This window comes from Chiloscyllium plagiosum, unplaced genomic scaffold, assembly GCF_037043375.1.
Source record: "Chiloscyllium plagiosum isolate Xiang-an unplaced genomic scaffold, Cpla_swu_hap1 HiC_scaffold_6, whole genome shotgun sequence".
NCBI lineage: Eukaryota > Metazoa > Chordata > Chondrichthyes > Orectolobiformes > Hemiscylliidae > Chiloscyllium > Chiloscyllium plagiosum.
In genome coordinates this window covers 123,115,926-123,140,163 of record NW_028270144.1, presented here as the reverse complement: position 1 = coordinate 123,140,163, position 24,238 = coordinate 123,115,926, and the positions used below count along the sequence as shown (strand labels likewise).

Here is a 24,238-nt window from a genome sequence, read left to right as displayed (position 1 = left end):
CCTCCACCACTTCCTCAAGTTCATTCCACATTCAAACCACCCTTTGTGTAAAACAAGTTTACCTCTTGTCTTTGTTAGATCCCTCTCCTCTCCCCTTAAAAATGTTCCCCCTAGTCTTGAGATTTCCCATCGTAGGGAAAAGACACCTCCCATTAACTGTATATATACCTATGTCTGGACATCTTGAGCTGCTGCTATTTGAGGTGCACTGACATTTATTGGGAAGGGTCATTTTGCAAAAATGTTACCAGTGTACTGCTCGAAAATAAAAGAAACAAATGTTAAAATGAGGGTACCATGTTCCAGGGGTGGAGGTAGGTACTACAGATGCTGCAGATTAGAGTCAAGATCAGAGTGGTGCTGGAAAAGTACAGCAGGTCAGGCAGCATCCGAGAAGCAGAAAAATTGACGTTTTGGGCAAAAGCCTTTCATCAGCTTCCTGATCTTCCGATTCTGCCTGACCTGCTGTGCTTTTCCAGCACCACTCTAACCTTGACTAATGTAATGAGGATTCTGGATTAGTGATGCTGGAAGAGCACAGCAGGTCAGACAGGATCCAAGGAGCAGCGAAATCGACGTTTTGGGCGAAAGCCCTTCATCAGGAATAAAAGCAGAGAGCCTGAAGCGTGGGGAGATAAGCTCGAGGAGGGTGGGGGTAGAAGAAAGTAGCATAGAGTACAGTGGGGGAGGGGATCAAGGTGATTAGGTCAGGGAGGAGAGGGTGGAGTGGATTGGTGGAAAAGGAGATAGGCAGGTAGGACAAGTCATGGGGATAGTGTTGAGCTGGAAGTTTGGAACTAGGGTGAGGTGGGGGAAGGGGAAATGAGGAAACTGTTCAAGTCCACATTGATGCCCTGGGGTTGAAGTGTTCTGAGGCGGAAGATGAGGTGTTCTTCCTCCAAGCATCTGGTGGTGAGGGAGTGGCGGTGAAGGAGGCAAAGGACCTCCATGTCCTTGGCAGAGTGGGAGGCGGAGTTGAAATGTTGAGCCATAGGGCGGTGTGGTTGATTGGTGCGGGTGTCCCGGAGATGTTCCCGAAAGTGCTCTGCTAGGAGGCGCCCAGTCTCCCCAATGTAGAGGAGACCGCATCGGGAGCAACTGATACAATAAATGATATTAGTGGATGTGCAGGTAAAACTTTGGATGTGGAAGGCTCCTTTAGGGCCTTGGATAGAGGTGAGGGAGGAGGTGTGGGCGCAGGTTTTACAGTTCCTCCGGTGGCAGGGGAAAATGCCAGGATGGGAGGGTGGGTTGTAGGGGGGTGTGGACCTGACCAGGTAGTCACGGAGGGAACGGTCTTTGCGGAAGGCGGAAAGGGGTGGAGAGGGAAATATATCCCTGGTGGTGGGGTCTGTTTGGAGGTGGCGGAAATGTCGGTGGATGATTTGGTTTATGCGAAGGTTGGTAGGGTGGAAGGTGAGCACCAGGGGCGTACTGTCCTTGTTACGGTTGGAGGGGTGGGGTCTGAGGGTGGAGGTGCAGGATGTGGACGAGATGCATTGGAGGGCATCTTTAACCACGTGGGAAGGGAAATTGCGGTCTCTAAATAAGGAGGCCATCTGGTGTGTTCTGTGGTGGAACTGGTCCTCCGGGGAGCAGATACGTCAGAGGCGGAGGAATTGGGAATACGGGATGGCATTTTTGCAAGAGGTAGGGTGGGAAGAGGTGTAATCCAGGTAACTGTGGGAGTCGGTGGGTTTGTAGAAAATGTCAGTGTCAAGTCGGTCGTCATTAATGGAGATGGAGAGGTCCAGGAAGGGGAGGGAGGTGTCAGAGATAGTCCAGGTAAATTTAAGGTCAGGGTGGAATGTGTTGGTGAAGTTGATGAATTGCTCAACCACCTCGCAGGAGCACGAGGTGGCGCCAATGCAGTCATCAATGTAGCGGAGGAAGAGGTGGGGAGTGGTGCCGGTGTAATTACGGAAGATCGACTGTTCTACGTAGCCAACAAAGAGACAGGCATAGCTGGGGCCCATACATGTGCCCATGGCTACCCCTTTGGTCTGGAGAAAATGGGAGGATTCGAAGGAGAAATTAAGGGTGAAGACCAGTTCGGCCAAACGAATGAGTGTCGGTGGAGGGGTACTGTTGGGGACGTCTGGAGAGGAAAAAATGCAGGGCTTGGAGGCCCTGGTCATGGCGGATGGAGGTGTAGAGGGATTAGATATCCATGGTGAAGATGGTGTTGGGGACCAGGGAAACGGAAGTCTTGGAGAAGGTGGTGGTGTCTCGAATGTATGTGGGGAGTTCCTGGACTAGGGGGGGATAGGACAGTATCGAGGTAGGTAGAGATGAGTTCAGTGGGGCAGGAGCATGCTGAGACAATGGGTCGGCCAGGGTGGTCAGGCTTGTGGATCTTGGGAAGGAGGTAGAACCGGGCAGTGCGGGGTTCCCGGACTATGAGGTTGGAAGCTGTGGGTGGGAGATCTCCTGAGGTGATGAGGTTCTGTATGGTCTGGGAGATGATGGTTTGGTGATGGGGGTGGTGGGGTCATGGTCGAGGGGGCAGTAGGAAGAGGTGTCCTCGAGTTGGCATTTGGCTTCAGTGGTGTAGAGGTCAGTGCGCCAGACTACCACTGCGCCCCCTTTATCTGCTGGCTTGATGGTGAGGTTGGGATTGGAGCAGAGGGATTGGAGGGCTGTGCGTTGAGGGTGAGAGGTGGGAGGGGATAGACAGGTTGAGGTGGTTAATGTCCCGGTGGCAGTTGGAAATAAAGAGGTCGAGGGCAGGTAATAGGCTAAGTCGGGGTGTCCAGGTGGATGCAGTGTGTTGGAGGTGGGTGAAGGGGTCCTCGAACGGTGGGCGGGAGTCCTGATTGTGAAAGCTCGGAGACGGAGGCGACAGAAGAATTGTTCGACGTCACGGCGTGTATTCAATTTATTGATGCATGGATGGAGGGGGATGAAGGTGAGTCCTTTGCTGAGGACTGATCATTTGTCTTCAGTGAGGGGGAGGTCTGGAGGATGGTGAAAACTCGGCAGGGCTGGGAGCTGGGATCTGGTGTGGGTGTGGAGCTGGGAGTGGGGGCAGAACCTGTAACTGGAGTGGGTGTGGTGGTGGGGGGAATGGGGGTGGAGTCATGAGCAGGGGTAGTGTTCCCCTCGGGATTCTGGGGGGGATAGTGACAGTGGGGTCTGTGGGGGGGGGCGTGTCAGCAGAATGCAGGGGAGTGGTGCTGGTGGGGTCAGAAGTGGTGGTGACCACAGCAGTAGGGGTGGCGGAAGTCACTGAGCTTGTGGCATCAGCGATGATGTGAGGAGTGGAAGTGATGTCACGTGTGATGCATGAGGAATTGAGGGGTGGAAGTGGTTGTGGGAGTGGTCATGATGGGGGCGGAGGTGACATCAATCAGCGAGGGGGTGGCAGCTGCATCAGCCGCATGGCTAATGGCGTCTGTGTAGTTTCCGAGGCCAGGGGAATCTTCTGGAATGTTTGAGGAGCGCTGGTTATGGAGGTGGGTAGATAAAAGTTTGTTGTACTTAGTTTTTGATGTTTGAGATGGAATTGAAATACTGTTTGTTGAGAGTATGAATTCTCCTGAGGGTGTAGTACAGAGTGGGTCCTTTGCAGTTCTGAGAGAGTGTGGCCCTCAGCTGAGGCAGGGATGATTGTCGAGAGGTTAGGTGCCGGCGCATTGCTGCGAGCGTGGAGCGGAGGATCTTGAAGGAGAACTCTATTGTACTCTATGCTACTTTCTCCCCACCCCCACCCTCCTCTAGCTTATCTCTCCATGCTTCAGGCTCTCTGCCTTTATTCCTGATGAAGGGCTTTTGCCTTTGGATGCTGCTCCTTGGATGCTGCCTGAACTGCTGTGCTCTTTCAGCACCACTAATCCAGAATCTGGTTTCCAACATCTGCAGTCATTGTTTTTCCCTCATGTAATGGAGACCCAGGTTTGAATCCCACCATGGCAGATGGTCGAATTTGAATTCAATTAAAAATTGAGGATAAAAAGCTTGTCACATGGTGACCACGTTAATTGTCAGGAAAATCCATCTGGTTCATTAATGCCCTTTTTAGGGAAGGAAATCTGCCGTCCTTAACTGGTCTGGCCTACATGTGACTCCAGACCCGCAGCAATGTGGTTGACTCGGAGCAGCCCTCTGGACAGTTAGCGGATGGTAACAATTGCCAGTGATGGCCACGTCCTATGAACACAAAAGGAGTCAGTCCAATGTAACGTTATTATGACCATTCTATAGTTTTGCCTCAAAATGTGTGTTCGTTCATTCACTCGTGGGATATGGGTGTTGCTGGCTGACCAGTATTTATTGATTTGTCCCAGGTTTAACTTGAGAATAATAGAATCCCTATAGTGTGGAAGCTGGCCATTTGGCCCATCGAGTTCACATCAGCCCTCCAAACAGCATCCTATCCAGACCCACTCCCCTATCCTATCTCTGTAACCCTGCATTTCCTATGGCTAATCCACCTACCCTGGACTGTGGGAGGAAACCGGAGCACCCAGAGGAGACCCACACAGACATGGGGAGAATGTGCAAATTCCACATGGAAAGTCAGCCAAGGGTGGAATCGATCCCATGTCCCTGGCACTGAGGCAGCAGTGCTAACCACTGAGCCACCGTGCCTCAAGCTGTTGGGGAGCTGCCTCCTTGAACCACTACAGCCCACGTGCTGTGGGATGACTCTCAATCAGGCAATCCTCTGACCAGACTCGGGAAGAGGTAACGTAAATCTGCCCATCTCTCCTGCTGCTAGCTCTCTGTCTGCATAACATAAAATGATACAAAATTTCTAATCTTTTTATTCTCCTGGGGGGAGGTGGGTGTCACTGGCCAGGCAAGCGTTTATTGCCTGTCCCTAGTTGCCCCCTTGAGAAGGTAGTGGTGAGCTGTTGCCTTGAACCTCTGCAGTCTGCGTACTGTGAGTTGACCCACAATGTCCTTAGGGAGGGAATTCCAGGATTTTGATGAGTGACACTCAAGGAACGGTGATCTATTTTCAATTCAGGATGGTGAGTTGCTTGGAGGGGAACTTGCAGACAGTGGTGTTCCCATGTATCTGCTGCCCTTGTCCTTCTAAATGGAAGTGGTAGTGGATTTGGAAGATGCTGCCTGAGGAGCATTGGTGAATATCTGCAGGGCCTCTACTGCTGCTGAGTGTTGGAGGGAGCGAATACTTGTGAATGTGGCACCAGTCAAGTGGGCTGCTTCATCCTGGATGGTGCGAAACTTCCAGTTTTCTTGGACAGTTCGTTCTTCCCAGCCTGTGCTTTGAAACCTGCAGAAGTTGAGTTGTCCCCAAGGAGTTACTGATCTGTTTGGAGACATTATACAGGAAAATCTCCTCACTAAAGGCAGCACAGTGGCACAGTGGTTAGCACTGCTCCCTCACAGCGCCAGAGACCCGGGTTCAATTCCCGCCTCAGGCGACTGTCTGTGTGGAGTTTGCACGTTCTCCCCGTGTCTGCGTGGGTTTCCTCCGGGTGCTCCGGTTTCCTCCCACAGTCCAATGATGTGCAGGTCAGGTGAATTGGCCATGCTAAATTGTGAGCCCTGAAGAAGGGCTTATGCCTGAAACGTCGATTCTCCTGTTCCCTGGATGCTGCCTGACCTGCTGCGCTTTTCCAGCAACACATTTTCAGCTCATGCTAAATTGTCCGTAATGTTAGGTAAGGGGTAACTGTAGGGGCATGGGTGGGTTGCGCTTCGGCGGGTCGGTGTGGACTTGTTGGGCCGAAGGGCCTGTTTCCACACTGTAATGTAAATGTAAAGGGTGAGACGGGGGAGGGGGTGAAGGGCAGCAGTCATTCCAGATTTCCCTCTGATTTATAGCTGATTTTTTTTTTAATAGCCAAAACACTTAAATTATTCTCATGCACAAACCAAAATGTTGATGGATGCCTATCTACGAAAGCAGTTTGACAGAGTACAATTCGACGAGATGTGTCAAAGCACAAGCTGTAAATTGAAAACTAGTTATAAATAAATCTGAACGGACAAACAGAAGAATTTGGAACTTGACGATCCACAATGTGGTCGAGGCGGAATCTGTGGATGCATTTAACAGGATTTTAAATGAACGCATGAAGTGAAAGGAATCCAAGGACATGTTGATGGAGTTCAGTGAAGAGGAGAGGGGGCTAGTGAGGACCATCAACCATTTTGGCCTTACCTTCCTGCTTCTATAGTTCTAGTTAATCGTGTTAACTAGGGCAGGGAATTAAAAGCTATTGACCTGAGTAGAAACATGTGCCCTGTAAATGGGTGAGGGTATCATTTGATTATAAGACCATGGGAGCAGAGGTAGGCTATTCAGGCCATCTAGTCTGCTCCACCCATCCAATGAGTCATGGCTGATCTGATAATCCTCAACTCCACTTTCCTGTCTTTTTTTTTTTCTCTTCATTCCTTTCCGGATTAAAAACCTGCCTGTCTCAGCCTTTCAGGTTCTTAATGACAGGGCCACGGGAGTTGAAATAGGCCATGCAGCCCATTGAGGGTCAGGAAATAGAAGATATTGACCCATCTTGTGAGGAGAAGCAGTCATATTTGACCACTTCAGGGGGAAAAATGAGTGTGTCATAAGGGGCAATGTTTTCACACAGGGTGGTACGTGAATGGAATGAGCTGCCAGAGGAAGTGGTGGAGGCTGGTACAATTACAACATTTTAAAAGGCCTCTGGATGGGTACATGAAAAGGAAGGGTTTAGAGGGATATGGGCCAAATGCTGGCGAATGGGATTATATTAGTTTAGGATATCTGGTCGGCATGGGCAAGTTGGACCGAAGGGTCTCTTTCTGTGCTGTATAGCTCTGCCTCTGACTTTCTTATTCTCTTCAAGGATATTCTTACCACCCATCCATTCACCAAGATTTCTAACTGGAGTAGTGGTAACACATACTTCCATATTACCATCGGGAACCTGGTGAGAGGCAGCAAGCTCCTGTGTGAAACGTCTCTGGTAAGCATTACTCAACCAATGAAATCTTAGCAAGATTTGTGTAAAGCTCAATTTGCCCAAAACTATGCTGTCTCTATCCTAATTTGCAATAGATCCCATTCATCTATCACCCCTGTGGCGCCTCTGTGATCTATATTGACTCCTAATCCATCCTGAAGAAGGGCTTATGCCTGAAACGTTGATTCTCCTGTTCCTTGGATGCTGCCTGACCTGCTGCGCTTTTCCAGCAACACATTTTCAGCTCTGATCTCCAGCATCTGCAGTCCTCGCTTTCTCCTCCTAATCCATCAAGACCTCCATTGTAAAACTCCCATCATTGTTTTCAAATTCCATCCTGTATTCAATTTCCTCCAACTCTACAACTCTCTGCAATCTGCATTCCTCCAATTCTGGCCACATCTCCTTCCCTGTCTCCTCCCCATTGGTGGTGGTGGTACTTTCAATTGTGTACACATCTTTGGCTCTGGAATTTCATTCCTAAATCTCTCCATCTCTCTACCTTGAAAGCTCTCTCCATATTCTGGAATTGAATCTTATTTGATAACTCTCCCATGAAACACCTAGGTATGGCTAAAGGTGCTATACAAATGCAAGCTGTCTAGTGAAGAGTCAGGCTGATGGTGAGTCAAGTTGCCACCCACCCAGTTTTTTTTCAAAGGTCCTTTTGAGAAATGTATGAAGTATAGACCAAAAAGTGCACATCTACTGTTGTTCCTCCAGTGTAGAATACTTTACCAGCAAACCATGCAATCGTGATGATGAGCCTGACAAAGTCTGAGAGTTCAGCTTTTCAAAAGGTGACCACCAACAAGCCGGACTACATAATTAGACCAGTACCTTCACAATAGAACATGGTATTAGTCATCTGTGAAACTACTCTAGAAGTCTTGTCACTGACATAGAACAGTTAGCATATGAACAGGCCCTTTGGCCCATGTCTGTTAAAATCCTCTGCATAAAAAAAACCTCTCCTATCTCCTTTAAACTTTAGCCCTCTCACTTTAAACCTGTGCCTCCTAGTATTTGACATTTCTACCCTGGGGAAAAAAAACTCTGACAATCCAACCTATCACTGCCTCTCAAATCTATATATTTCCAACAGGTCTACCCTCAGCTTTCGACTGTCTAGAGAAAATGATCCAAGTTCATCTTCTAGATAAACACAGAAGGTAGGAGCAGAAGTCCATTCAGCCCTTCAAGCTTGTTGCACTATTTATCACTATCATGGCTGATCATCCAACTCAATAGCCTCATCTTGCTTTCTCCCCATAACCTTTGATCCCATTTGCCCCAAGTGTTGTATCTAGCTGCCTCTTGAATACATTCGTTGTGGCATCAATTACTTCCTGTGGTAATGAAAACTCTCCAATCCAGGCAACATCTTAGTAAACCTCTTTCACACCCTCTCCAAAGCCTCCCTATTCTTCCTGTAATGTGGTGAACTGTACACATCACTCCAAACGTGGTACAGCTAAAGTTGCAGCTGTATAAAACATGACTTGCCAACTTTTATACTCATTGCTGCAGCCATGCCATACACCACCTTTACTGCCTTATCCACTTGTATTACCTCTTTCAGGGAGCTATGAACTTGCAGTGCAAGATCCCTCTGTATAACCATACTCCTAAGAATCCTGCCATTTACTCTCCACTTTCCTCTTGCATTTGACCTCCCAAAATGCATCACCTCACAACTTTGCAACTAATCTATAACCTGTTGTACCCTTTGACAACCTTCGTCCCTGTCCGCAACTCCAATTTTCATGTCGTCTGCAAATGTACAGATGAGACCACTTTCATTTTCATTCAGTTACAATCAACAGAGATCCCAGCACTGATTCTTGCTGGACACAGCTGGTTACAGGCCTCCAGTCAGAAAAACGCCCCTCCACAACCACCCTCTGTCCTCTATGACCAAGCCAATTTTGTATCCAACTTATTGACTCTCCGTGGATCCCATGTGACATGATCTTCTGGACCAGTAAACCATGAGCGACCTTGTCAAATGCTTTAGTAAAATCCACACCGACAACATCCACTTCCTTACCCTCAGCTCCATTCCTTGCTCCAAAAAAAAACACTCGATCAAGATTGAGGCACACCACTTCCCCCACATAAAGCCATGCTGAATTTTCCTAATAAATCCATTTTTCTCTCCTCTCTTCACCTCTTGATGTTCCGAACAAAAGGCTGGATCTGTGCACTGAGTCATGGATGAGAGACTTGTTTAAAAATTTTTAAACATTCTTTCGTGGGATGCCTTTCGCGGTCAACATTTGCTAATTATCCCTAACTGCCGCTGAACTGAGTGGCTTGCTACTGCTTTTGCAAGGGCAGTTGAGTCACTCGCATTGCTGTGGGTCTAGAGTCACATGTAGGCCCAGACAGGCAGTTTTCTCCTTTTAAAGAACATTAGTGAACCAGACGGGTTTTTCGGACAATCAGCAAACAGACAAAGAAAGCAGAGAGGGTTATCATGATGATGGGCAGGTGCGGCATGGATGCTAGCGTGGGCTATGGGCTGAATGGCCTGATTTTTGGGTCACAATCTAAGGACACAGGTTGAGTCATTGGATCTGAAATGAGAAATTTCTTCACCCAAAGACTGTGGAATTCTCTAACACGCAAGCCAAAGCATTGAATGCTTTCAAAAATAAAGAGTTGGATATGGGGAGAAAGCAGGAACAGGGGATTGAGTTGGATGATCAGATTGAATGAGGGAACAGGTTTGAAGGGCCAAGTGGCTACTCCTGCCCTATTCTCCGTTTTAAATGTTCTACAGGCTTCACCTTTGTTTTCCTCTCAACAGGGATACAAAATGGATGACCTATTGACCTCCTATATCAGTCAGATGTTGACCTCTATGAACAAGCAGTGGAACACTAAAGCCAGTAAGTGAACTTATTACGACTACTGGATCTGGGTCTACGAGGTGGTCCAACTTCTGAGGCCTGTGGGAAATCCTTGCAGCTGGACAAAAACGTTTTCCACCCAGGTCTGGAGTACGAGAAAGAGCCCTCTGCAAAGTTCTTCCGACAGCAGCCCAGACTCCTCCTCGAGTGAGGATGACTATTTGTAGTGTGTGTGTTTTGTGTGTGCATTTTTGAAACCCTCTATTTTAAGGCGTCTCAAATGGAAAATGACAAACCAAAAGGAAACAGAAAATTAGGGCTTTCAAGCGGGCTTCTTAATTGTGACCTCTTTCTCCGATGAAGGAAATCCAGGCCTACAAAACCGGATTCTTAACTGACCTCTTCCCCTGTCAAAGGAAATCCAGGCCTACAAAGTAGGCTTTTAGTGGCCTCTCGATCTGAAGAAAGGAAATCCAGGCCAACCGAGGAAGCTTTTTCTTTTTGGCAACTCTTCTGCTGCACTCAAGTTCTGCTATGTCCTTTTTCAGAAAGAGTCAATCCATCTTGGTTTTGGACTTTTGATACCTTTGATGTAGCTTCTGCGTAGCTGTGGCCCAGATTACCGGCAGTGAGTCAAATCTCGAAGTGTGGTCATCCTCACTAACTGTAGTAGCGGAGTCAAAATTTTACAGCTGCTCACTGCCATGCTGTGGCCCATGAGTTAGACTCCTGCCTTCAGAAGAATCTGTGGCCAGGCTGTGCACAGTTGTAGCCCCTCCCAATGGAAAGGCCCCCGTTTGTATATTGTGTAAAACCCTGTTCGCTCCAAATGCAAAGGGACTTCTTGCATGTGAGGTGTTCCTTTTCTGTGCCTGCTGTAATCTGACCGCCTAACCCATCTCCTCCTCGTTCCCCTCCAGCCATTTCTGTGCACAGCTGAATATTTGAAGTGCGTGCATTTTCTTTCCTAAAGCTGAGAAAACTGACCCCCTCTAAACCAAGGGTGTCTGCTGTGGATCAATGACCAGATTAACCACAGGGTCATATTATTGTCCCTCACATTCATTCCCACTTGGGGTTATTCATGAACATGTCACTGCCTCAGCTTGTTCACTTCTCATCTCTAATCTCCACACCAAAATAAAGCACTATTTTAGTCACTTTCCCCCCAACAGGATGCGTTTTGCAGTTTGCATGTCGAGGATTGCATTTATCCCTGCTCCCCTTTTCCACTCCCCCCAAATCCTGCTCGTATGCTTCCGTCCCAGCACCAGAAAATGCACTTTGTTGAAATTTCAGCAAGGGTTTTAACCTGAACCACTTGTGCAACAGGTTTGTGGGAATTGTCGGATTTGTAATTCTTGTAGTCACCAAGTTTTATAAAACCTAAAATTATTTGTTTTATCACCCTCTGTTGGGTTTGTCCTAAAACTATAGAGCTGTGTGTTACTGGCTGGCAGTGAATCTGTCCTTGAGCACATCACAACCGAAATGACTAGGAATGTTCAAGTCCATATGTCTGGAGAGATGGCAAATTGGAGCTTGTTAGGTGTAGAGTCTTCTGGATACTGGCAAAGGATTCACATCTTAAAAGATCTTGGTTTTTCTCTCTCTCGCCCTTTTTTTTGTTTTCTCCTCCTTCTCGCTCTCTTCCATCCACCTTGCTCTCCCCCACTTCTCGCTCTTGCACTCCCTCCCTCCCCTCTCGCTCTGGCTGTTCTCTTTCCCCAACACCTCTAAGTCTGCTCCCTGTGTCTGCCCTCTCACTCTCCCTTCCTGTGGCTGTTCCCACCCTCTGACTGCTCTCCTGCGCTCACTCTGTATTTCAGAGTCTGTCTGGTTTCAGTTCAAATGTTCAGTTCTGGTTTATTTTTTTTCTCTCTCTCTGTCTTATGCAGGATGTGGGAGGGGAGCAGGAATCCCTTCCTTCGAGGGTGGGGGAGGACAAACAGAGAGACAGGAAAAATAATTAAGGTCACTTCTTCACAATGTTCCTTGTGATCCTAAAGCCAGAATGGGTTGACAACTATCACATGTACCAGGGTCACCGTTTCATGAGAGAGACAGTGATTCAGGAGCCAATGACCCTGTGTCAGGCACTCTTCCTGCTGTTGGCCACAATGAGTGAGCCCCATCAGGGAGCCGGTGACCTGTGCCTGAAGCTTGGACACTACGCTGGTACCGAATGGGATTGGTACTTGGGTTTGGGCGATCAGTGCTGGCCTCTGGTTGGAGCGTGATCTATTCGTGCGCTCTTGCTCACATCCCCCGTACAATGTGAGAATTTGATCAGAACACAGCCGGGCCTGTCCACCACGCACTGGGAACCACCTGCAACTCCTGATCGCTGCCAGGCCATGACGCCTTGCTTGCTCCAATCAACTGATCTTTAACTGAAGTGAATGGATGTCGCTTTGTTTGTAAATAATGCCAGCTGAGGCCGTGCTTGCCAATTGGGTGAAGTCCAGTGTTTGTTTTCAATGGAGAACTTGTTGGATTGACTTGTCTCCGCAGGCACTCCCACCAAAGAGAACAAATCCCTTTAGCTCCAAGTGCTGGAGTCCCATTCAATGTTGGGCTCTCACTTACACTGCCACTGTGCCTTTTCTGAACAAAATAGATTCTATTTTAATCACATATCATTGGTTGTCCTTTGCCTATAGGTTGGGAGTCATTTGGTTAGAAGTAAAAATAGCTCTGGGTGACTGACTTCCATGTTTTGTAGTTACATTGGCACCGTATAACTCAAACCTTTTTAGAATGATAGTTATTTTTAACCTGCTCTGTGAGTCAGTTTGAATAGTGGCTGAAAATGTTTGGATTAATCCAACCCTTTTTAAATGACCATTGTTGAGTCATTATGCCATTATCATGAGGGATAATCCATCTGCTCCCCTTATGTTTTGATTCTCTACCTTCCCAGATCATCAGTGATTCTTTCCCCCAACCCTCCATGCACCCACATTCTAACGTCCTTCCATCCTCCCTGTGAACACAGTCACGTTGGACAGAAACTGGGGAAACCACTTTCACAATCGGCTTTGTGTCTCTCTGTGAATAACCACATCCCCCAACAATGCATGGGGTTATGATTTGGTTTTGTTGAGGTCAAGCAGTTGTTTGGAGGCTGCAGGGGGTGTTGTTTCCCTCTTGCTGCCGTCTCTGCAGCTGTCCCGTGTCATGTTTTTTTTTTAGGCGATCTCCGGGTTTTTCAGTCCAGCTTGCACTGCCTTGGTTATTGCTGCCAACTCGTTCCGAAGTGGCTCTCCAGCTCAGGAGATGCTATCTCTCGTTGGGTTTGATTGGCCTTCCCCAAAAAGATCAATAATGATGACCACAAGGGCGCACCACTGAGCCTACTGGTATTATTGCTAATGTGTTTGCAAATGCTATGGGGCCTCTCACACTCTGATTGAATGGGATGCTCCCTCTAACATTTCTAACCTTGTGTCAAGTCTTGAGGTTAGCAACCTAGGAACCAAGAGAGAGATGCAAACATTGTACCTTGCAGGTAAGGCCACATTGGACCTATCTTGACTTGGTATTGGCTACTGCAAGGTGGCCTCTGTGAGATGCAATAGTTCCAGTGCCAGTTATTTTGTTATCTCCTGTCTGGCCCTACTAACCAGGGAAGTAAAGGTACATCTCACCAGAACAGGCCTAATAGGATTAGACTGAGAACTGTAAAAACATACAACATAAGTTCTAACCTACAGTGATTGAATCTGTCCAACGCTGGTCTCCTGTGGGGGATTTATTGCCAGTATTTTAGAGTCTGTGTTAAGTGCAAATGCTGTTCTTTTCTGAGAGAGTTACATTATTTTGTCTGTCTTGCTCCTTTCCAAGAGGGCTGTTTTCATGGACTGTCATTCTACATGAACTGGGAGCTTGGGGGAAGGAAAAGGTTCATGAGTGACTGTAACGCAGTCTCCCTACCCTGCTCTGTGACATCTCATTGAGATAAAACAGTGGACTTGTGTATCTGCATAACCTTTTTATTAAAGGACTTCACTGAGGAGGCAGACTTTATTTTTGCTTTGAAACTGAAGGTCAGATGCCAAATCACCAAAATGGCCACCGTTTACTTGCCTGACACTAACGTGGCCTGTCAGCCATCTTTACTTCTCAGATCATTTCCCAACCAGTTCCTGGCCTTGGGGAAGGATTTGATATAACACTGCCCATACTTGTATAATTGTCAGGTGTCGTGTGTTAATGGCAGTGCCTTCACACAGGATGTTTTGGAGTTTGCATCGTGGGGTCCACCCTAATGTGTATGTGAGAAGGGGAGGAGAACAGACAACAGTTGGAGTGATGCTCCTATATAATGCAATGAGGGGAGCAGTTGATGGATTTTGACAATGTATTAGCTCATAAAGCTCGCAAAAGCACAGTTCCTGAAAGGTTGCTGCTCATGCTCATTCCCCAGCCTGTGCTGCTTCTAAAGCCACACAGGAGAGAGGCATAGGACAATGAGCTTGGAATAAACTTCAAAGCTTTTATTTTGTTGTCTCTTTCCCATTCCCCTCCAATGTAGATAAAAGAACCTGTTTGTCTTTGACCACCACTGGTATATGAACAATATATTTGTAAATAATGTTAATAAATGAACTCTTATATTGTGACTTTTTTAAAAAGATGGTGAAACTAGTGTGGATGCATGGTTTGAGGTTAAATGCCAGCTGAAGACAGTGTTTGATTTTTCTCACCTTCCGGGGGTCAGATACACCTGAGTGTCTAATGTTGTGTCTGCAGTTTGCATCTGTTTAAAAAATGTACCACCGGTGTATTAAATACCTCTGTGATCCATTGTCTTTGTTCCTTTGTGTGTCTGTATATGTTTATAACTTTTGATGGGGTCAGATTAAGAGGGGTGGGAGAAACTTCTGTGAAATCAGCACAGGCCTGATTCCATTCTGTCTGCTCCACACGTATGCACAAAGCGTGTCTGTGTGCATTTTTCTGTTAACTTCCATGACTGTTGGTGTTGTCAGTGAGCTGGCTACATGTGGGAATGTAGGAGTGGGATTGGGATATTTTGTCCTTTCAGACCATTCTGTCATTCGGTGGGATGAAGGCTTATTTATGACCTAATACCACATGTGGTTAATTTCCATCTTTATGGGATGGCGGGACAGTGTTACTTGCTCATTCAGCCAGTGTGTGGTTGGTGAGACCTGAAGAAATTGATGGAAGTCAGATATTATGTTTGTAGAGGGAGCAAGTAGATGCTAGAGCTGGTATTCTGAGGGGATGAAATTAACTGCGATAGTGAGCTATTTGAATCAAAAAATCAATCTTGTTCATTTATTTATTATAATGTCTATCTTGTTACAAAACAGTGAAAAGTGTTGAATGTAATGCAAGGCAAAGAATTCTTTTCTCTCCGCACTTTTTGAAGTGGCCAGAATTTCTACATCATTACACTTCAATAGCACAACAAAGGAATAACTATCCACCGTCTCCAAGTCTAAAATGTTTTCGAACCTTCACACGTGCCTGGATGGGTGCAATTTCATCAACACTCAAACATTTCACCATCTTGATGTCGAAACATATCGCTGTTGCTGGGTAAAAATCCTGGAATTTCCTCTGTAATGACATGGACTGCAGCAGTTCAAGAAGGCAGCTCATGCTCGACCTTCTCCAGGGGCAACTAGGGATGGGCCATAAATGCTGGGCCCAGCCAATGGCACCCACAGCCAGGGCAAATGAGCCCACTTGAGTGGCACTCCCTCCATTTAATTAAGCAGTTGCCTGCTTCACCCCTTCAAGGGAAAGTTTTGACCTTTTTTGGTCTATAGTTTTTATTTTTATTTTTTATTTTTTAACCTATTGTTCTGATCAGCCTGTCCAGGGATGTTATTGCAGGACTCTGGAGCAGGTCGGACTTGAACCTGGGCTTCCAGGTCCAGAGTAAGGGCACTGCCACAGCATATCAAGAGTGACCCCCATTCCTAGTTTGTTTCTTACTGTGTGGATGGATAAATGACCAGAAGGACCATTATGAGGGAACTGTACGGATTGGTTATGGAGTTGCATATCAACATGGACCTAGCTTGAATTCAGGTTTCCCCTGCTCATTAATGGACGCTCAAGCCAATTAATATTGTAGCTGCTTCCTCTTTCCACGTTCTCCAACTGTCCTGGTGTCATTTAAACTCTCATTTGTTTTCCAGGCCCCTGAACCACTGACTCCATTATAACTATTATTGACACTTTGTGCTGCAGCCTACTGTTCTGTCTGTTACATTCGGTCTCACGGGTACCGTAAGTTTTTACAAACTAGTATTAATCAATGGCTCGCTCTTTCTCTCACAACAAATCGCACAATTTTTGAAGGCGGTGTGTTTCAGACTTGTGCTGTTGTGTTTTTTTACATACAATTTTCTCCATCATGCTATTAGTAGTTCTATTGTTGTTACAACACGAGGTTAACCCTACCCGCCACCACTAATTTAAACCAGCAATATAGGAAAAAATGTACCCTGTGCAGTAATCTGTTAATTCAAGAGGCCAAGAACTATCCCCATAGTCACTATTTAAAGTACCAAAAATTTAAGAACTTGGAGAATAAAGTCCTACATAGAATGTTAACTAACAACAATTTACAACTCCTTTCTCTCACCTATCTTCTACTTTCCCTTTTTATATAATAGTGGTCCAATAAAACCCCCAATTAAGACTTACCAAAAAATTCAAATTTCAAAGCCATCCAGCTGTCGGGTCTTCTCTTTGTATCTTCCTCTGGTTTCTTGGAGGTTTCTGTTTCACTGGTCATTGATTGATAGATAAAGGTACCTTTTTAAGAGAGCTTTTCTCCAGGCAGTCTGCATATGTTGGTGGCTTGGCAGTTCTCCTCCGATTTGTTCAATTCCCCAAAGCATCGGCTCGTTTCACTGGTGTTAATATTGTCAAAATACCAGATTCAAACTTGATTGGAGTTTAGTATCTTGGGTATAATTTAAACTGATTGGCAGAATTCAAATTTGTTTTGGTCTCGTAGCAACCCAGGTACTGCTAGCTGCTGGAGCAAATGTTAGAATCTAAATTCTTCAGCACTCTGTGCTTGCTAAGTTCTTCACTCTCTTAAAGGTACAGTATACCTCCACACCTTCATAACACTATTCATCTTAAAAGACATTTACTTGCCATTGGAGACTTTTCTTGCTATCTATTTGATAAATGTTGTGACAGGTATAACCGTGAAGTCGCCATAGTCTTACCAAACCACAGAGCCACTCACTCGATAGAGAGATGACAGCTGGTGGTTTAACCTGAGGGTCACCATGCCTCAGGTGAGCAAATATGTGAAGAAGTAGAATCTTTGTGGTTATCTCAGCCAGTGTGGGAATTGAGCGTGCGCTTTTGGTGCTATTCTATATCGCAAACCAGCCATCCAGCCAAGTGAGCTAACGACAAGTATAACATCATGGGGCAGCATCTGCTGATTTTGAACATTGATTCCCAAAATCCCTCTAGTGGAGATTTTCCTCACTCCATGATCATAGAACCCCTACAGTGTGGAAAGGAGCCATTCAGCCCATCAAGTCTGCACCAACCTTCCAAATAGTATCTCCCCCAAATACTTCTACCTCCGTAATCCCATGTATCTCATGGTTGACACACCTAGCCTGCACATTCCAGTGCACTATGGAGCAATTTAGCATGGCCAATCCTAATAACCTAAACATCTTTGAGCTGATGGATTGGAGTGGAACAGTGGCACTGTGGGAATTTTTTTCTTTATTCATCACGGGATGAGAGTATTGCTGGCTAGGCAGCATTTATTGTCCATCCCTAATTGCCCAGAGGGCCGTTAAGGGTCAAACAGATTACTGTGGGTCTGGAGTCACATGTAGGCCTGACCAGGTAAGGATGGCAGATTTCCTTCCCTAAAGGACATTAGTGACCCAGATGGGTTTTTCCATCAATCAACAATGGATTCATGGTCATTATTAGACTCTTAATTCCAGACATTCATTGAATTCGAATTCCACCATCCAGCGTTCACGGGATTCAAACCCAGAACGTTACCCAGGTCTCTCGATTAACAGTCCAGTCCATTCATTCCCGATGAAGGGCTTTTGCCTGAAATGACAATTTTCCTGCTCCTCGGATGCTGCCTGACCTGCTGTGCTTTTCCAGTACCACTCTAATCTAGACTCTGATTTCCAGCATCTGCAGCCCTCACTTTTGCCAAGTCCAGTGATAATGCCACTAGGCCATCGCCTCTCTTGTTGCTGCATTATTAATCTAGAGGCTAATGTTCTGGGACATGGTTTGAAATCCCACTGCTGCATCCTTTAGAATTTTATTCCAATAAATGTATCTGAAATTTAAAACTCCTAATGGTGACTGTGTGAAACCATCGTTAATTGTTGCGCTAACACATCTGGTTGTTTTCAAGTGAAGGGATGGTAACTCCAGATCTACAGGTGAACACTAATTGCCAGGCTAGTGCAGAGGGCCATTATCATTTTTTTTATTATTTAACCTATTTGTCTAATTGGCCTGTTCAGAGATGTTACTACACGCCTTTGGAGCAGGTGGAACTCTCCTTCTAGGGGTAGGGATACTACCACTGTGCTACAAATGACTCCTAGCAATATTATTGTGTTATAATGGCTGGGTGTTGCCCCCTGTAGGGATGGGCAATAGGGATGTACAAACCATGAGCACCAAAACACATAGCCAAGATGACCGGTAATCTTGAATTTTCATTTTATTTTTAAATAAAACACTAACTGCTCCAATTTCTCCCTCACCACCCTTTGCCCCCTCCCACAGCTGAACTCCACATTTGCATGTAGCTATTAAGATTGAACACAAGTCACAAAGGTAGTGGAGAAAGTTCCAGGGTTTAACTGCGGGTGCTGAAGATCCGGTGAAGATGGAAGGATTCACCCACTGACATGGCCGACTCTTCACTGCCTCCTCCAAGTGGCATGGTTAGCTAGTTCCTCACCTATTGCACCATCTCCTCTTGAGCCACGTAAGAGATGGGCGAATGAGGTCAGCCTTGTCAGCGACTCTCACATCTCGAGAGCAAATTGAATCACGAGTTTGATTCATTGGGTCCTCGATCAGTCTGAGCACAATGAGGGAACTCTTCCTGCCAGTGGACTCCCAAAGCCAGCGACACTGGGGAAAGGATGCAGGTGGACATCACTTTGTAGCTACTTGTCTGCACAGCCTGCTGCCTTTCCTTATGTACTTGGGATCGTACCATTCCTCCTCCCTTCTACCACCTTCTACCACCATCTCCACCCCCGCAACTGCACCCTGACAACATCTTCCATTTATTTTCCAACCGCTGGTCAGGCAGGGCCAATGGCATCTGATGTGGGTGTTGTGTTCGACATTCTGTCACCACTGTAGTCAGCTTCTTTGGAAATGGACCAGACATTGTTCATTTCTGAAACACACAGAATTGTGAAAATTGAATCAGACTCCGCATCATGTAGGGAGTTTGATCTAGATTTTCATTAAGCAGATGGAAAATGATTGTTTTAGTATGTGGAAACTAAAACCCAGTGAAAAGCCATTTGTTCCATCTGACCTATACGGGTATTTCTAAAGCTCCCCAAGGGATTTCAGATCTTGTTGGATAGTGGGTGCTGAGCCTATTTCTGGGCCAGAGAGCTCCAGGTTCAAGACCCACATTTGAGTTGGATGGCCACAGCTGGTACCATCTCCAGGTAAATTGATTGATTATCAGCCTGCTAACCTTTGACCTATGCTTGACCAAACTCTCTCACCCTCCTAACCCAAGCAACTCTGTGATCACCCTCATCTTTGTTGTTCCAAACAGCTGCACAAGTGCTTTGGAAAAGCACATGAACAATTTCCTCTTCACATCCCTCTGCCAATTATTTTCTCTATTCCTGGGGTATCCCTGTGTGTACTGATTAGCTATGGACTGTGCACCTGAGGCTAGGAGTCAATATTTCTCCAAACTCTATTGTTTCCAAAGTTTACCCTAAGAACAGAATTGTTTGGCTCAGTAACTCATCAATCCTGCTTTGGTGGAGATGCAGCGTGGAAATAGACCATTCGGCCCAACCAGACCATTCTAGCATTTATACTTCAGTCTAGCCTATTCTCATCCGCCTGTATCTGGGCTATTGGCATTAACTCTCCAGTCCCTTCTCCCTTATTGAGCCTCCCTTTAGATACACTTGCACCATTTCCCTCAACTGCTACCTGACATAAGTTCCAAGTTCTCATTACACTCTCTGATTCAGAGATCCTGAGCTTTAGATCGCATAGCTTGGTCCTCCATCACACACACCCATGTTTGCTCCATCTCAGCTCATTGGCTGCTGATATTGTTACTTGTGATTCTGTTACCTCTGAAACCCCAACTATTTCAATGCGCTCCTGACTGGTTCCTCAGCTCGAAACACTTAAACCTAACCAACTGCTCCATGAGTGTAATGTCAGCCAACATAGCTTCCCTGACTCTTAACTCGCACCAAGTCCCTGTTCTCCCATCATCCCTATGCTCACTGATCAGTGCTGGCTATCCATCAAGAAACAACTTGACTTTAAAATTCACCCTTTGTTCCAATCCATCCGTGACCTCACTCCCTCCTTGGCTCTTACCTATCCTCCAACCCCGCCCCGTACAATCTAATCCTGATCTCTTGTGCAGTCTCGGATTTAAGAGCCACGTTGTTGGTGGCTGTGCCTTTGGCTGCCTGGGCCTGGACCTCTGCCATTCCCTGCACCTGTCTTTAACACATTTCTTAAAAGCAAGCTGCCTGAGCAGGTTTTTGGTCAACTAGCCTCATATTTTCTCATGTGACGTAGCAACACACTATTTTGTTACATAGAATTCCAACAGCGTGGAAGCAGGTTATTCAGCCCATTCAGCACATCCACCCTCCAAAGCGCATCCCACCCAGATCCACCCACCACCCCTACCCCCTCACCCTGCATTTCCCATGGCTAGCCTGCACAACATGAGTAATGTAGCATAGCCAATCCAGCTAACCTGCACATCTTTGGACTGCAGGAGGAAACAGGAGCACCCGGAGGAAATCCACACAGGCACAGGTAAAACTCCATACAGACCGTCGCCTGAGGGTGGAATCAAACATGGATCCCTGGCACTGTAAAAACCACTTGCCACCCCTGTATGCCTATGAAGCAGTCTAATTTACACTGGTGCGGTGGCTCAGTGGTTAGCACTGCTGCCTCACAGCGCCAGGGACCGAGTTCAATTCCAGCCTCGGGTGACTGTCCATGTGGAGTTTGCATGTTCTCCCCGTGTCTGCAGGGGTGTGCTCCGGTTTCCTCCCACAGTCCAAAGATGTGCAGGCTGGGTAAATTGGCCGTGCTAAATTGCCCATAGTGTTCAGGGATGTGTAGGTTAGGTGTGTTAGTCAGGGGAAATGTAGAGTGTCAGGGTAGGGGAATGAGTCTGGGTGGGTATACACTTCATAGGGTCAGTGCAGACTTGTTGGGCCGAATGGCCTGATTCCACACAGCAGGGATTCTATGACTACCTTAAAAGTGTCATCTAAATGTAAGTTATTGTTGTTTTCAAGACATTTCTTCCACATTCTCTCCTCTTCCAGAAGGTTCTACTCCTGCTCCTTAGTGATGGAGCAACTTGAAAATTGTTATGCCCATTTATCATATTTGCCTAAAGTCTCCATTATCTCTCCACAGCCAGCTCTGATCATGAAAACCCTCAGCAATTGCTGCTGTATTCCAAGTTCAGTCTCTTGTGAATCCTACTCCTCTTCCCACCAGTTCCCTCCTCCTCCTCAATCTCTAGAATTTTCTCGGTGAGTTTTTCCAGCTCATCTCCTGGATTTCCTGTCCTAATGATACTGTGGGTCAGATTGCAACAGGTGGACTGCAGCGGTTCACAATGGCAGCTCACCACCACCATCTCTGGGGCAGTTAGGGATGGGCAATAAATGCTGGCCCAGGCACCACACATTTCATGAGGGCAAGTCCTCCTTAAAATCTCTACCTCTGTAAGTAACTTTTGGTCACTTGTGTTATCTGGTTCCATTTTAGTATAGTGAAAGGCATCATATAAAGGTACGATGCTGTTTTTGATACAGACCTGTTTGAAACTTGCTATAAACCAGGTTATCGCTGCCACTTCTCTCATATGGAAAGCATGGCAATCCGTTCTCTCTCCACCTGAAATAAAACAAAGCCAAGGAAACTGGACTTATACTCAATGAAAAACCGCTTGCACTTTCCCAACAGTTGTGTTGGTAACTTTTCTATTTACAGTTAGAAGAAATTTACAACCCCAAAGTATTCCGAAATCTGTTGACTGTGGCCTCTGCGCTCGGTGAGGATCTACCCGAGGTGTGCCACCTCTGAGCCAGGAGGCTGGCTTCAAGTCCCACCAGGGGAGCGAGGGATTAGAATTTTACTACCAGTGGAACAGAACGAGATGGGCGGGCAGTATTTTGTTCGGATGATTTATTATTTGGTTAATTGATTCAATGCCTCTCCCCTGGGGCTCGGAGTTTTCTGAAGTTTCCTTTTTCCTCACTCTGCCTGCCTTGTTCCCTCCCTCTGTCTCAGGGTTTGTTTCTGAGCAGACACCCACTTGTGTGTAAGGGACCGGCAGCATTGATTAGATTAGATTAGATTAGATTAGATTACTTACAGATTAGATTAGATTACTTACAGTGTGGAACCATGCCCTTCGGCCCAACAAGTCCACACCGACCCCTCGAAGCGTATACCACCCAGACCCATACTCCTACATTTACCCCTTCACCTAACACTACGGGCAATTTAGCATAGCCAATTCACCTAACCTGCACATTTTTGGATTGTGGGAGGAAACCGGAGCACCCGGAGGAAACCCACGCAGACACGGGGAGAACGTGCAAACTCCACACAGAGAGTCGCCTGCGGCGGGAGTTGAACCCGGGTCTCTGGCGCTGTGAGGTAGCAGTGCTAACCACTGTGCCACTGTGCCACCCACATTGCTCAAGCCTTACCCTCCCCACCCCCGCCAATCAGTTCAATGGGATTGACACAGCTAAGTCTGCTCCCCACACTCTGAGAGCTGGCTCTGAGGGAGCTGGATTAGTGTCAAGGACTTTCCACGTGTAAATAAAGGGTGACTTGGTGATGGGATACCGGCCTCTGTGAAGTTACTTCAATAAGATTCAGCCAAGAATCTTCTGCTGTATCTTCATCTTGCCCCAATGTTTGGAGCTCATTGAGTTTTTATGTTTTGGTATTTCTACAGCCAGCTCCATGTTGCAATATATCATTCCTACCTTAAACATCTTTCCTGAGTACCATGAAAGACTCAACTAGCATGCTTAGCCTGCAGGACAATCATTGCAATATTGTCCTGCTTAATCTCTAGTCTACAGAATGAAAATGGTACACAGGAAAAAAAAAGTCTGCTCCCCATTCAGAAGGCTAGGCAGCAGCACACCATTCTGCTCCACCCCAACCCCGCCCTTGTCCACCCACACCCCTGCCCCCTGCCCCGGAATTCGATTTTTATCGAATTTAAGAGTGTAATGATGACAATGATCCATTGTCGATTATCAGAAAAACCCGTTCGGTTCATACATGCTGGAAAAACACAGCAGGTCAGGCAGCATCCGAGGAGCAGGAGAACCTATGTTTCAGGCGTAAGTCTTTCATCAGGAATCTGGCTGAAAAGCTTCAGAGCAGAGGAAAGGGGGTGGGGGGTGGGCACAGTGAGAGAGGGACTCACAGATCTTTGTAGAGAGAGGAGGAGAACTTATTCAAGGGAGGCATCCTTGGAAGAGGTTACACAGTCAGGTTGAAATCAACTAGGAGAAAGTGAGGTCTGCAGATGCTGGAGGTGAGAGTCGAGAGTATGGTGCTAGAAAAGCACAGCAGGTCAGGCAGCATCCGAGGAGCAGGAGAATCGATGTTTCGGGCAAAAGAACTTCATCAGGAATCCTCCTGCTCCTCAGATACTGCCTTGACAGCTCCTCGTTTGTATGTTCATGTGTGCACACCTGCTCATTGCGGCACGGCCTCAGAGTCAGAACGCTGTGATTTCCAAAACTATTCTAGGGATTTGACGGCACAAACCTGTCAGATAAAGGCTGTAACTGCCCTCTCAGGTGCCTGTACAGGAAACCTATAACCCCTCAACCTTGGTCATTGTCACACTGTGCTTGTGGGATCTTGCTATGCTTTGGGCATGTTCTGTCTGGGGCTACTGGAAATGTTTCTTTCTTTATTCTTAAATGCGGGATGGTCACGAAAGGCTACACTAACAGCCCAATCCACACCCCGAGAGCAATAAGAGGATGTTTCTCTGAATGCTGCCTGGATTAGGGTGTAGTAGCTATAAAGAGAGATTGGACAAACTGAGATTGTTTTAACTAAAGCGTCAGATGCTGGAGGGGCGAAGGGGGGTGGGGGTAGTTTATAAAGTCATGAGTGGCATGAATAGTCAAGGTCTTTTCTGCAGGGTAG

General features: G+C 46.6%; 2 protein-coding genes across 8 annotated transcripts in view; one reads left to right on the top strand and one right to left on the bottom strand.

The window, feature by feature from the left end:
• The window catches only part of myo7aa (myosin VIIAa), a 194,659-nt gene extending 180,053 nt beyond the window's left edge, over positions 1–14,606 (top strand). For 3 of the 4 annotated variants that reach the window (XM_087988417.1, XM_087988416.1, XM_087988418.1), the window contains exons 47-49: positions 6,807–6,926; positions 9,736–9,817; positions 11,677–14,606. In XM_087988417.1, the coding sequence (XP_087844543.1) occupies positions 6,807–6,926; positions 9,736–9,817; positions 11,677–11,747 (273 nt within the window). In that variant the 3' untranslated portion in view covers positions 11,748–14,606. Of the gene's footprint in view, positions 1–6,806; positions 6,927–9,735 lie in introns of all 4 variants that reach the window. The other variant, XM_087988419.1, reaches the window with a different exon arrangement.
• A 2,383-nt stretch (positions 14,607–16,989) lies between these two features.
• gdpd4a (glycerophosphodiester phosphodiesterase domain containing 4a) overlaps positions 16,990–24,238 on the bottom strand; it is a 101,488-nt gene continuing 94,239 nt past the window's right edge. For all 4 annotated transcript variants that reach the window (XM_087988414.1, XM_087988415.1, XM_043692433.2 and 1 more), the window contains 2 exons: positions 21,864–21,943; positions 16,990–19,196 (listed from right to left, as the gene is read on the bottom strand). In XM_087988414.1, the coding sequence (XP_087844540.1) occupies positions 19,099–19,196; positions 21,864–21,943 (178 nt within the window). In that variant the 3' untranslated portion in view covers positions 16,990–19,098. The remainder of the gene's footprint in view (positions 19,197–21,863; positions 21,944–24,238) is intronic.